General features: G+C 37.0%; 1 protein-coding gene across 4 annotated transcripts in view; it reads left to right on the forward strand.

Moving 5' to 3' along the window:
- The first annotated feature begins 11,629 nt into the window (after positions 1-11,629).
- The window catches only part of LOC145684264 (uncharacterized), a 77,624-nt gene continuing 74,587 nt past the window's right edge, over positions 11,630-14,666 (forward strand). Inside the window, exon 1 of one of the 4 annotated variants that reach the window (XM_081756393.1) lies at positions 11,630-11,714. Coding sequence is in view for 2 of the 4 variants with exons in the window: in XM_081756392.1 (XP_081612518.1) it covers positions 11,906-11,982 (77 nt within the window). In the remaining 2 variants the exon portion in view is untranslated. Of the gene's footprint in view, positions 11,715-11,737; positions 11,762-11,868; positions 11,983-14,666 lie in introns of those variants that run through there. The other 3 variants (XM_081756394.1, XM_081756392.1, XM_081756391.1) reach the window with 3 other exon arrangements.

The following is a 14,666-nucleotide window of genomic DNA, read 5'->3' on the forward strand; positions in this document are numbered from 1 at the left end:
TTTACTTGTGTGTATTTCAGCACCAAGTTTTTTTAAGGCTAGCCATGGGCTAGCAACCTCTAAGAAGGCTACACCCTCTTTAGGGAAGGGAGTTGAGAGGATCACTATGGTAGTGAAGGATTGGTTGTTGGGCTATGGGCTGTGTTATTTATTTATTAAACTTTATTATTATCTTCATCATTCTGGTGGAAAGGTCTTTATGATCTTTACGATCATAAACATATTTGCGGTTATCCTTGAACATAAACAAGCTATAGACATGAGCATAAATACAACAAGCTTTATAATACAGAAATAGGTGTAGAAGCACATTCATATATAATCACAATCACATACACATTGAAAGGATAGAAAACATTCATAATCAGTTAGAGTAGAAAACACAATATAACGTGTGTGAGAAATTTAATACAAGAGACAAAAAGCAAAGAAAGAGAAATATAAGGCTTGATGAAAATGAATGATGAGGTGAAGTGCACTTGACGCCACAACATAACATAAGTTTGTTAGACGAATGAGGTTATCTTCTGCCTAGGGGTAGCTCTAGGCTAATGGAGACGTGGTGAACCCTGTTAGTGAAATGGAATCACTGTGCATAGGATGGACAAAGATGGGGAAGATGGACATGCAAACGATAGTCTTCGAGGATCTGGAGTTCGAGATGGTCTGGAGGGAATGTGTAACAATATAGTGTAAAGAGAAGATGAAGTGGAGTATTATGGTAGCGTGCAGGTGATGAGTGAAGTGCAAGATGGTGCATAGTTTCAAATAAAAGAGGATGGTGATGAGTGTAGCGTTGAGTGATGAATTCTAAGCGAAGACTTTCAAGATGGTAGCTGAGTATAGGAAATTATATTAAGTAATATAAATCACGGGTTGGGCTGGGGAGAGAAATGCGGAAGGCAATACGGAAAGCATGTCTTTCTAAAATGGTTAGTTTCTGGTAGTATGGGGAAGGAGCGGAGATCCATGCCGGAAAACCATTAGTGAGAATGGGTCGAAGGAAAGCTTTGTATGTGTGGATAACAACGAGTGTTTTGAGTCCCCAGGTTGTGCCAGTGAGTCATTTGAGGAGATTTAGGCGGTTATAGGCTTTAGTTTTAACATGAGTAAGATGAGGCTTCCAAGTTAAATGATGGTCGAAAATGATACCTAAGTATGTAACGGTTCGTGTGGGAATGATGGGCGTATTATGTACATGAAGTGAGAGAAGAGATGGATTCCGGTAGACTTTAGTGCGTTTACGAGGTGGTATGAATACAATAGCTTGAGTTTTTGTGGCGTTAATTTTGAGTCTCCATTTAGAACACCAGTGGGTGAAACGATCGACGGCTATTTGGAGTGAGAGGTTGATATCCTGAATAGTTTTGCCAAGAGCAAGAAAGGCTGTATCATCTGCATATTGAAACAGGTGGACGTCGGTAGGAAGATGTGGAAGGTCGGCAACAAACAGGATGTACAATAATGGGGAAAGAGCAGAACCTTGAGGAAAATTGGATGAGATAGCTGTTCGTTAATGGCAATGTAAGATATGCGACAGACGAGAAAATGATAAATGATGCGAATGTATGCCATCGGAATTCGAAATTTAATGAGTATAAATTAACGCAATATGCCAAACCTTGTCGAAAGCTTTTTCAAGATCGAAAAGGACAAGACAAGATGGTTGAATAAAGTTGTAATGATTTGTTATGAGGGTTGGGAGACGAAGTAACTGATCGTTAATAGAGAAAGAAGGACGGAAACCAGCTTGATGAGTCGGTAGTAGTTGACGGTCTAGGAAATATGGCTGTAGGCGTTTCACAAGAATGCGCTCGAATATTTTGCTGAAAGTAGATGTTAACTGAATAGGTCAGTAAGAAGAAACATCAGACGGTGGTCTAGCTGGTTTGGGAAACATGAGGGTCTTGGATACTTTCCAGTATGTAGGGGAAAAACCTGTGCGTAATATGAACGTATAAATGAATGTCAGAAGGGTGAGTAGTAGAGCGGGGCTTTCTTTAATATGCCGATAAGTGATGGAATCGAAGCCTGGTGAGGTATTGCGTTTGTGCTGGATGACAGAGGTGATTTCTGATACTGTGATGGGAGTGGTAAGAACATGATTGGGAAGTGTATGAGATACATGAAGTTGAAGTGAAAGACAGTTAAGATCAATTTGATCTACTAGATGATTGTTGCCTATGGTATCTAATTCTGAGGGTGTGAAAATAGTTTGGAGATAGTCCACAAAGGCATTGGCTTTTTCGGTGTCGGAATGCAATGGCGTATTGTTTAAAAGAATCGGATATGAAGTCTTCGAGTGTTTGCCAGAGAGGGCATTGAACCGTTTCCAGTTGCGAGTAGGATGAGTTGTATCGGATAAGTGCTTACAAGTTTTAACCCACTGGCGCAATTTGTAAGCAAAAACATAGTTGTGGACCGTGCGTTGAAGTTAGTGATGAAGTCTTAGAGCTTTTGAATTTCTGGTGCGAAGAAATTCGCGGTAAGACTGACGTGATCGACGGACTAAGGCTAGATATTGTGGTGGTAGTTTTGGACGATATGGGATTGATTCAAGTTGAGGGATATAAAGTGCAGATGCCTGTTGAATGGAAGCGGTTATGAGAGCAACCCGGTGTGTAAGTTCGTCTGGTGAGGTAGGGGTTCGGAATCGACCAAGGTATTTTCAAGATAGGAACGATATTGAGGCCAGTCGGCTTTGTCATAACGAATGATGAAGGTAAGGATTGTGCAGGAGCAAGACCAGAATGATACATGAGCTTGATGGGTGCATGATCACTGCCGATTAAGTCCAGAACATCTATAGTGCAACGATTAATGATGGTATTTGAAACAATTGCTATATCGGGAGTGGTATTGCAGATAGGGCGAGTACAGCGAGGAAGATTGAGAATAGTGCCTGTAGTATGGACTGTGATAAAGTCAGTAAAGGAAGTTTGGTCGGCGTGTGAACGACTATGAAAATTGACATCGGCCAGAATAATGAAGTGCTTATAAGTATTTGAAATGTGTGAGAAGTCATGAGGTATACGGAGGCCGGGGCGCACATAGATGGTAGCAAGAGTGAGAGCGATATTACGAAAATATAATGTGGTGATGACATATTCTGGGAGATGCAAGATAGGACATTTCTGTGATCGAAATGGGAGTGTGTGTCGAAAACCTATTGCAGCTCCACCATTGGCTCTGAGGGCTGGTATATGACTGTCGTGGCGGAGTAAAGTGTACCGAGAAATAGAACAAGAGGAAGTGGGTTTAAGAAAGGTTTCATTAAGGAGGAAAGCTGTGACGTTTTCTTATAGCAAGAGTGTTTCGAATACCACTTTCTGCTTAAGAAGAGAGTGAATGTTGAGAAACAGAATAACAATATCCATTATGAATACGATTATACAGATGTTTCGAGTCGAGTTGTGTGGAAGTGGACGTAGCTGTCTGAATAAGTGGGGTATAATGAGACATGAAACGTAGATTTCGCAGCAGCTATGATTTGTTGAAGGACGTGCTGACGTTGAAAAGGATGAATATTTTGTAAAGTTAGGGCAAGAAGTTTGCTAACCGTGACGGGATCGTTAACTGAGTTGTCAGTGGAAGTAGATGACTCGACAGTTTTCAGAGGAACAACGAGTTCAGGGCGGGACTCCTGAGCGGTAGGTTTGCCTTTGCACTTATGCCTATAAGCTGGGTGTTGATCAGTCCAAGTTGGACATTTAGGCTGTGCCATATTAGGACAAACTGGAGTCTGATGAGGTCCAGAGCAAAAGCCGCAAACGGTCGGATTTGGACAGGCTGATGTGTGATGTGAATTATATTGCTGACATTTTTCACATCGTAGCGGCAAAGGTGTAGAAGACCTGGAGGGCTCAACACGATTTTCCGTTCATAAATATATGCTCCATGGGTGAGCAAATTGTCAATAGTGTCCTGGGAGAATGTAAGAATACGCACCATATAGGTGGCACCAGCATTGCTTCTGATTCGAACAGCCTTTTGGATAGTATGCCCTTCATACTGAAGCTCTTTTTGAACCTCCTCATCGGTGTAAGAGGGGTCAACTCCACGAATAACAACTGAAAGAAGTGGAGATCGCTTTGGTGGAGGCGTTTGTTTACGTTTGGTGGAGTTGAGGGATATAATCGTGCCTGCTTGCCAAAGATCTCAAATGAGGCTTTATTTCGAATGAGTATGGCGAAATTAGGATCTGATGATTTTAATATAATGCCATTACGTGATTTGACGACTTGGGACAAAGAAGCACTCGGTAAGTACTTGCGAAGTTAAATAGTCACGAATTTCCGTTGGAGTACTTAGTACCAAAGTTTTGCAGCAGAAATGAGTAAAGTATCGGATGAGTTGGTGAGGAAGATGAAAGATGAGAGGAATGATTGATGTCTGTCGGCTGGGCTTCCATGTCAGAAGTATTCGGAAAATTATCTCGATGTTGTTTCTTTGCCGGATGGCGAGGCTGTTTAACAGAATCCGCATATAGGTGTTGACTATGGTGATCTGGATCTCGTGGAGACATTGGAAGCAGTAGAGGCAGTAGAACTGCCTGATTCCGTACGCTTTCTGTTGTTGAAATCCTTCCGCTTGATCACTTTCACAGCCGAAGCAGATGGAACGGCAAACACAGGAGGAAGGATAGTTCCATAGTTCCATAATTTCTTGAACAATTCTCAAATTCTGCAAACTGGGTGATACACATAATTCTACATAATTATCATATTCAAATTACTGCACTAACTTCATCAGTTTAATAATATAACTCTTTGTCAACTTTATTTCTTTAGAAAGATACTTTCAGGCATTTAACATGTTAATCTATGTTTGTACATGCTTTTCCCCAGGTTCACATGATGTAAGATCAGCCCATTAAAGCAGGTTCAAGAGTAAGTACACTGAAGGACGATATGAGAAACATCAGATTAGGCTATATGCAGAACAACAGAGAACAGGAACAATACAATGCACAGGGGCGTAAATAACAGCCTCGGGGAGGCCCCCTGACAAAGACAGTTATGCCACTGAAAATGAACCTTGAAGTAATAAAGAATTAGATTACAAGAACTTAAGGCATTTATTCCGAAATTGGTCGTCCGCTTTGTTTTCGACTAAAAGCGTAATAACAGGTGCGAAAATTTAAAAATCACCAATTTTAGGACCGCTTTAAAAAAGTGTAACAAAGTAGGCTAAGGTAGGGTCGAGTAGAGTAAGGCAAGGTTAAGTAGGTTAGGGAAGGATAGATTTACTTTAGGGTTAGGGAAGTTTGGATAATTGATGTTTCTCTCCTTATACCCGCAGAGAAAAGCCTCTATCTAAATCTTCAACTAATAGGAATCCTAATGTATCCAATGAACTAACAGCATTGAATCATACAGCTCCAACTAATAGAAATCCTGATGTATCCAATAAACTAACATCATTGAGTCATACAGCTCAACAATTATCTCTTAAACATACCGTGATGATGTATACAATAAACTAACAGCATTGAATCACTGTAAAAAAAATGCTAGCTACTATCTACTCTTACAAAACATAAATGTTTCTCGTTTCTCATTCTTTTTTAGAGAATATTGTTATGCAAATATGTAACACGTTAGATCTTTTATATATACACGATATGGAAGTTGATTCTCGACTGCTTTTCATAATTCATTGGAGCTACCATACAATAAATTACATTTTCTCTACAATCTAATAATGTGGTACATGTTACAAATTATAATGCTGTCTCACAATAATCTCTATTTTCTTCAATATATTCTGAATTTAATAAAAGAAATAAAAAATGATATTAAAATACAGGTATATGAAATGTTAAAATTAAAATATTAAAAGGCCTATGTTTAGCAGAAGGGGTCCAGCTCTTTTCTCTAAAAAAAAAAAAAAAAATGTTACAATTTTGGTAATTTCTGTTCACATTAAGTTAGTTTAGGGTAGTTTCGGTTAGGTTAGATTAGTTTAGGTTGCGTTATATTAGTGTAGGGATCCCTCATAATTTTCCAAAAAAAAAAAAAAAAAAAGAATTTCGCTTATTTCTACTAAGATTAGTTTAGGTTAGTTTATGTTGGGTTAGGTTAGATTTAGTTACTTATGTTACGTCTAAGTACTTCATTATTCCTTTCTCCTGTAAAGTTTCTGTTTTTACGTGCTTTTAGACCCCTTGTACTAAACATACTCCTATTAAAATTTATAGTATTAAAATTATAATATTCTATAAAATTAGTATATTACATTTTATTACTATCTAATTATTATAATATTAAAATCTAATATTCTAATTTTAATATTTTAATTATATATGTATAATATAGTATTGATGCTAAGAGCAACTTAATCCACTTCACAAACTGAAGGGACCTTGTGCAGTCATTTTGAAGTATGATTAGCGTCATGCTAAAAGCCTGACTACTGCAGGAAACATATGTTAGTCGAACTCTTTAGTATGACACTAATCACGAGTCAGAACGACTTTGCATAAGGCCTAAGACATCTATTGCAGGTTTCAGATGAGAAACGATATGGTCTTGTGTTGGCTTCACACGGCGTCCAATTGGCATTGAGCGGTGTTGACAGTTCGCGACAAGCAGTTCTGCACGCTGTCTTCTCGTGCTACTGCGAATCTTGAAAATAACACAGGCGCTACTTAGAAATATTGTACTAGCACATTAACTGCTTACTTAACCAAATAGAGAAAAGAATTACGAACAAATACGTGAAAACTACATCTTTCTATGTCAACTGGTTGTCATGATAGACGCTTTGAAAGGTTTCCATATAAAATAATTAGTAAAACGAGCGTTGAGTCCCGCGTTTAATTTCCAGTGGATTTTGTTTCGATTTGCAAATAGAACTCACAGCTTTTATTACAGGATAATCAGGGGTGTAGCCAGCAGGTTGTTCTAGGAGAACATTACTTTTAGGGGGAGGCAAGCTTTTCACATATTAAAAGCAGAACAAATTACCTCTTTCACAACATGAAAGCATTTTAACTCACCATACATACATACATACTATGCGCATATTATATTTTCACAATGCTTCCTTATCAAAAGACGGATTTTGACAGTACTAAAGTTAAAAACTGGAGTGCAAAATATGAATCAATAAGCTATTCATAAGAAAATAAATGTTGTTTATAGCAGTCTGTTTATCTGACTTTGTGTTTATGTAGGTTAAAATACTAAAGGGAAAAAAACTCGAAAAAAAATATTAACTCCGATATTATTATGCAATAATATAGTAGTGAGTTGACAGTGCGCCCAGTTAGGGAAATGAGAATATAAAGCATATGATTAATTTTAGTTGTTTCAATTAAGTATAGAAACCGTATTGATGATGATTGTTTTTTTTTTTTTTTAAATTTTCATATTTTATTATAAAGTCCTTCATTTACATTAACTGTTAAATAAGTTTATTAAACATATACCAGACGAACCTCATTTTGGAGCTGGAAATAGTTTGGAAAGACAGAGCCCCCTTTTTCCCCCCTAGCTATATACCTTTGCAATCTGATTCATATACTGTATATACGCCTAACATCGTAGGAATAAAGCATGGGAAGTTTGTAATTTGTTTTGAAATTTACTTCAAGACCCTTTCTTATTCGACAGAAGGAACGCAGTATGTTTTCTGTTTCTTTCACGTTCCACTGCCTTATTATGTGCGACTTTTAACACCCTCTTTTCTCCTCTATAAGGGAATCAAAAGCATCAGGCGTCTGGATGGTATCATAAATTATCGTAACCCAAAACAAACTCTATCATATCGAGTTGCTTAGGAATCAGATGGATTACTTTCGTGGCACCTACACCAAGCCCAAGCGGGTTACTTGTTATGAAAACGAGCAAAGGGGGCTAGTTGTGTAGGAACTAACTTAAGAGAATTCATCAGTGTCTCGTTGCTTTCTTTCGTGGTAGTTCGTTTATTCTCCAAAATTATAGTTGACAATGTCTTTAAGCAAACCGAGTACAGCAGAAGTTTTATTTTCTGTCTTCCCTTTTTTCTTTTTCTTTCAAGTGCTACGAAGTCAAGCTCGAAAAATTATTTTTTGTGTTTACAGTTTTTGGAACCCATAAAAATAAATTTACAAGACTCAGATTCAGACAAAGACGAAATATTAACTGACATAGATGATAGTGAAAGGAGGGTTGAAGACAAGTGTTTAGCATTTCCACTGGAAAAGTTAACATATAAGTAATTTAGTTGCTATATATACTTCTAGAATGCGCAGTCAAAATTCTTGAGTTTGCTGGAATAGAACATTTACATTGTGAATAATGTTGCCAATGTATGTGTCATAATCTCAACTGGAGGAAGAGCGAGAAGTGAAAGGGGAGTCCGAAATCCGGCAATACCGCGCGGAATATCGTGCTCCATTGGCCACTGCCCGTGATGCTTTACATCTGGAACACGCTGTAATCAACGATGACTTTTAACATTAATTTTACATTTAGTAGCAAGTATTTTTAGGTTAGTTATTCTTTATATATATGCAAAATGTTATCAACCTTAGAAGTTGCGCGATTCCTGCGGTATTTTTAAATTGTCATGTTTTCTGGTGGATTTCCAGTAACATTTTGTGATTTTTTGAATAGTCTTGTTGGTAGCACTGGGAACAAGAGAAAGTTGAGATAAAAACAATGATGCCAACCCATGCAAAATTCCCATTTCGTGGGATGTTTACTAATTTCCGAAAAAGAGAAAGTGAATTTTCTTCGAAATCGCCAACATACGGGGTTTCATATAGGCCTACTGTATACGAAATCCATTCTGAGGGCCGAAATTAGATGTAATAGACCATATCCAGAAGTGACTTTACGTGTGATTAGCGTTGTATTAAGGATTTGTCTAACGCATAATTATAATTTTCGTGTAAGAGGAACAATTTGATTATGTAATGTCCACCCATTTCAAGTTTGAATCACGGGCGTCTCTGGCGCGGGGGTAGGTCTGGAACGTGTCCCTCCCAATATTTCGAAGTACAAAATATTCAATATTTCATTCTAATTTCATTTATTTACTAACAATAGAATAATATATAAATAATAATATATATATATTTGGAATATAATATTCAGGCTGTGAAACGATTATAACAGAGCTCTTGAGATACCTTAGGATGTCTGTGAAGCTAAGCAGAAACGTAACAAATGAAATCGAAGATAATAAACAGATTGGGCTAAGTAGTAGGGATGTCCAGAACCGGTTTCTGGTGGAACCGGTTTTCGGCTCTGAACGGATCCGGTTCTTTAAGATCCGGTTCCGGAACCGGTTTTCAGATCCAGATCTGTAACCGGTTTCCAAGATCCGGTACGGAACCGGATTTTCGGATCCATGTCCGGAACCGGTTCCTAAGATCCTGTTCTGAAACCGGGTTTTTGGATTCAGGTCTGAAACCGAAACTTTGTGGCCATCTCTATTAAGCAGTACGATTTAAATCACTTTCTTTAATGCCCCTCCTCCAAATTTTACATGCCAGAGACGCCAGTGGTTTGAATAGAGATTTAAGGGAGAAGATGGTACACATTCTTAGAACACTAAATCGATTCAAAGAAACCCTTCTCGCTATCTGCTATTAATTTTGCTCTATGTAAATCAATATTGAATCTGGGGATCGCGGAGGCTGAGTGTTGGAGCGTTTACCCCTGGTGCATTGGGTCCTTGGTTCGATCCAAGTGCACGCCAAGTTAACTTTGTGGTGGACACATTCGGAGTGCGAGGGTTTTTTTTTTTGATTTCCCGTTTCCTCCTACTTTCTTCATTCTACCATTTCCTTCATTTCTTATCATCACCGTCTCCTTTAGCCTAGCCGGCATAATCGTGGGAAGTAAAACTAAGATTGCATTTCATTGAAACCGGAATCTATAGTAGATTTCCGGTTTGAATAGAGGATTAAGGGTGGACATTTAATGTATTCTTGGGACGTTTAGGCGATTGCAGAAAACAGCATCTCCTCTCTATTGCAGTTTTTGTTCTGTAGCAATCACCTTAAAAAAGCAAATTATTAATTTTTACCACTTCTAATTTGAACATCTGCTCAAAAAAAAAAAAAACTCAATTCCTAACTTTTGACGGTCTACATTTTCACCAAATTTGGTGAAGATTCATCAAATAAGTCTTGAGGTTTTTTCTCCTGGACAAACGTACAAAGGAATAAACATGGTAAATATATAAAAGAGTTGCGGTAAACCAAACTCCTTTAAAATACATCCGCTAAAACTACAAATGAGGATCCCTATCTATGCAAACCTTTACTTGCTATTAGTATTCTGGGAAATTTAAAAACAAAATGGGATTTTCCGGCTCTAGTAAAGGGATTTTAAAACTTTTCACGTTGGCATCACTGTGGTCAATCGCGGAGAGCAGTGATGCCAATTGAAGGGAAATTTCCCTTGGCGCAGGGAAATTTTGAGTAAATTTTAGAGAAAAGGGAAAAAGGGAAATTGCTTGTAATATCTCAATATTGCAGGGAAATTTGAACCTCTCTTCAATCATTTATAGATTGAATGTATTTACGTATCTAATTAATCTCATTAAAATTCCGTATAAATTCAACATCCTATTTGTTCCAAACACAATCCGTTGCACATATTTCACATAAATTCTCACAAGTTATCTTGCTTTGCATTCGTTAATATTTATCAACATTACACTTCGATCAACATATTCAGTTAAATTCGATTATTCGAAACATTACAACAATGCTTATTTAAAATCTTTTATCAAAATTAATCTTCCGATTGTTGAATTAAATGCAATGCAATAAGATTAAATATTTCTCAATTAAATTATCACTCCAACTATTATAACAGTTTGGTTTTCCCAATCAGAAGATGTTTTTCCCAACCAAAAAATTGATTCTGAAGAGGATTAATCAATGTAAGAGAAGAAAATCTGCGTGTCGTGAATGTACATATGTATATATGGGCGAATACTGGGTCATTAGTGTATGTGTGTTTGTGTAAGTTTACAGATTTCCTGGTGACTGTGTGCACAGAATTATAAATTCTTAAGAATTCCGCATTTCTAAACTTTGTATTGTACTTACGAACATTCCTCGTGTACAGCCAAAGACAGTAGCAGGTAGAGTTTTCTTTGTAACTTCGTATTCGTTTCAGTAAATATGGGAGTGTTGTTCTTATGTAAGTACATACCAAATATATACTTAATAATTTCTTTGTACCTTAGGTTACATTAATATTAAAATCTATCATGATATCTATAATAAAAATTAGTTACGTAATATTTATTTTATATTTTTATGATTTATTTAGGTTGTCCGTCCTGACCGAGGTGTTTATAGGGTTTTTCCTTAATCACACCAGGCAAATGCAGAGATTGCACCTTTAACTTAGGTCCTGGGCTATACCTTTCCATATCCTTTCCTCTCCTCTATAGTGACGCCTTAGATGCCTAAACAACAAATCAAGTTCAAATTCTGCGTAAGCTCAAAGGAAGGTTGTCAGGTGTCTGCTTGTATGTGATTATAAGATTGCGGTGAGGGGGTGGAAGCGAAAACGATTAAAAATACGTTTACTAAATACAGTACTTGAACGTTTTGGATGAAGGGAAATTTTGTCCGGAAAAGGGAAATTCTGAAGCTTGTGAAGGGAAAATGGCTCTGAAGGAATTGGCATCACTGGCGGAGAGTGTATGTGTATGTCAGGTGTATGCTGATAAGTGCAAGTGTGTGTGGCATATATTACAAGGTAATATCAAATATTTCTTAAGTGTTGAAAGTCCTCTGATTTGTGTAGTAAATGTTATGTATTTGTAGATTAAGTTTGCATAGTTTACTTTATATTTGTGGTTTCCAACGTTTATAGTACCGTAATGGGTAATAGTAGTCATTGGAACAACCTTCAAAGTACTGATATTAGAAAGTATAAATATAAAAGAAATGACGTATTTTAGTTGTTTTCTTCCAAATTTCAACAATAGTCTAAGAAATTTCTTTTTGTGGATTTCAGCTATCAGGTGAGAGGGTCTTGTATGATTTAAACGGGACGTGTAATTGTATTTTGATCACGTTTAATGGAGCAGAAGTAAATATGCACATTGTAAATGCTTCTCTCCTTCCGTAAACGAATGGGAATACAGCTGAGCGTAATTGTGATGTCAATTCACAGTACTGATTAAGAGTAATCCGTCAGAAAAATTGTAATGTTATGGTTAAAGATTAGTAACTGCATATGAGAGGACTGTATTAGAAATTGAGAATAAATTTTACAATAAACGCTCCAGCTGCGCATCGATAAATAGGACCGTTTTAAAAGGGTATAATAGAGTAGGGTTGGACAGAGTAAGATATAGATAAGTAGGGTATGGGGTAGAACAGGTTAGCTTAAGGTTAGGTAAGTTTTGACCCATTTTAGTACAATTAATAGAGTAGTTTTTTTTTTTTGTTTTGTTTGTTTCTGAATGAGTATACCAGCTGGAACGGGCATCGTAAAGTTAACCCGCGAGGCTATATGGGACGTGGACCTACAGCTTAACGTGGGGGTCCAAATCACAAGCTCCCACCAGGAATCGAACCCGGCCTCGCACGCCAAAGGCGTGGGGTTAAGTTACCCCTCCGCTTTTTATAAAAATCAGGAAAATTTACAGGAGAAATGAGGTAAGAAATGATAATTTGAAGTTGATATTTGATGTTTAGGAATGGAAATTCGGCAGGAGAGTTATGTTTAATACGAGAAAAGATATATGGAAGTTAGTACTATTTGCCGGATGCGGAAGCATTCGGGGAAGGTTTCAGCAGCATGGTAGTTGTAAAATATGGCGAGTATGGCGAACAGCTGTAACTGATGCGCAAAAATAATGAAGAAAACCTTTTAAAATTGTGTGAATCCCACGGAGTACTGAAGTTAAGTGAAATATAACAATTTTTAATACTTTAAGCACTGTTTTTTGTATGTTGCAAAGTCCAAGGGCAACTCTGTACTGGAGGGGCAACTCTAAACTTAAGCCAAGGCGTGGATGCTAACCACTTAGCCACGGCGGAGGTCTCAACACAGTGTAGGAGAGCTGTGTTTTATACGTACTACTGTAGGGTTAGGCTTGTCTGAAACCACGATAAGTGCTATTGCACGGATAAAATGATTGGGTGCATATGAAAGACTTCTATCTTAGGTATTACTTCCCCGCCTATACATTATTTTATCACTATATAGGATAGCTGTATTTTATGTTTACAAGTGTAGCATTGATAGTGTGGAACCTTTATAAGTGCTATGGAAACTCGTATAAATGCGAAAACCACATATATAAGTGCTTTTAAATACAACATACAATCACTAAGCTAACTTAACCTAACCATATCTACCCTACTAATTCAACATAAGCTACCTACTAATCAAAACTTAGCTAACCCAAATTAACGTTTCCCTTTACTACTAAACTTACCTAACCCAACCTAATATACTCTACTATAGGGTTGGATGGTTTAAACCAGCTGGTTAAAAAAAAAAAAAAAAAAACTGGTTTAAACCAAACAAAGAACGAAAAATGCTTAAATCGTGTGAACTTCATAGTGATGTTTTCACATATAAAACCATCTGCATTATGTTTATGTACTTTTCACCTTTTAATCAACGGGTCCCGTGTTCAATTCTCGGTCGAACCACAACCCATCTTTCAAGTGTAAATAAAGTAGGGATTCGAGGTGTTCCTTTAAGCGAAAGTCTTCTCCGTGATAACCTTGGTATTTCATAAGGATGTTAAGCCAAAACATACGAAACGAAACCAAATTATATATTTCTACTTGCCTGAATGCCTGTTGTTTTATAAAGAAGCCAAGGTTGCTTAAATATATTGATAGAAATTGGCAAAATTTATCAACTGCCTACGCAGCTTCCAGCATCAGCTTGGATTTGACTTTGTTTTAAATTTATTGAATGATATCTACATACCAAATTTGAAATTTAATACCTCAGTTTTAGCGTAGTGATTATGATACGTTGACCTTAAAATTTTATATACAAATACATTTAAAGTAATAACAGGATTTTCGCAATGGGTAAGGCAGGAGATTCTCGATTTATATATAATTGTATAATATTTTTACTTGTGTAACTGTTTCTTTTTGTTCTTCTGAAATGACTCTTGACAATTATATTAACAACTAGACCTATGTGAAGATCAGGAGTCCCTCTTGAGTGAGTCGGTAATCGCATTTGTGACCAACTAGTCCCGGTTTCGTGTCGAAATGGGCTATTTTTCTTGGATGAAACCGAGAAGCGGTTTGGATTCCGCTTTACGCTTATGTGACCCTATCCAGCATAACCTTGTTGTTGCATAATAACACAAGGCGAAACGAACTAATTTCTGTCCATATCTAATATAAATACATAGAGTAAATTATTTAAACAAAAAGAAAAACGGGTTTAAACCCAAAAAACTTGGTTTATTGTTTTTTTTTTTTCAATAAAAGCCATGGTTTTTGCCAACCCTGCTCTACTATACCATAACATGCTGGTGCGTGTTTTTTTCTGCATCATTAATCGTTTTCATAGCACAACAGTTTGCACGCATATTACGATTACTTGCGCATGCGCCAAGGAAAATGCGAAATATCTACAAGAATCATTTAAACCCATAAAAGTGTAAGAAATTGGGTAATCCATGTGCTTAATCGTCGTGTATTAAAATTTAGTGATTTCAGT

Source organism: Thermobia domestica, chromosome 4 (genome assembly GCF_964235325.1).
Source record: "Thermobia domestica chromosome 4, izTheDome1.hap1.1, whole genome shotgun sequence".
NCBI lineage: Eukaryota > Metazoa > Arthropoda > Insecta > Zygentoma > Lepismatidae > Thermobia > Thermobia domestica.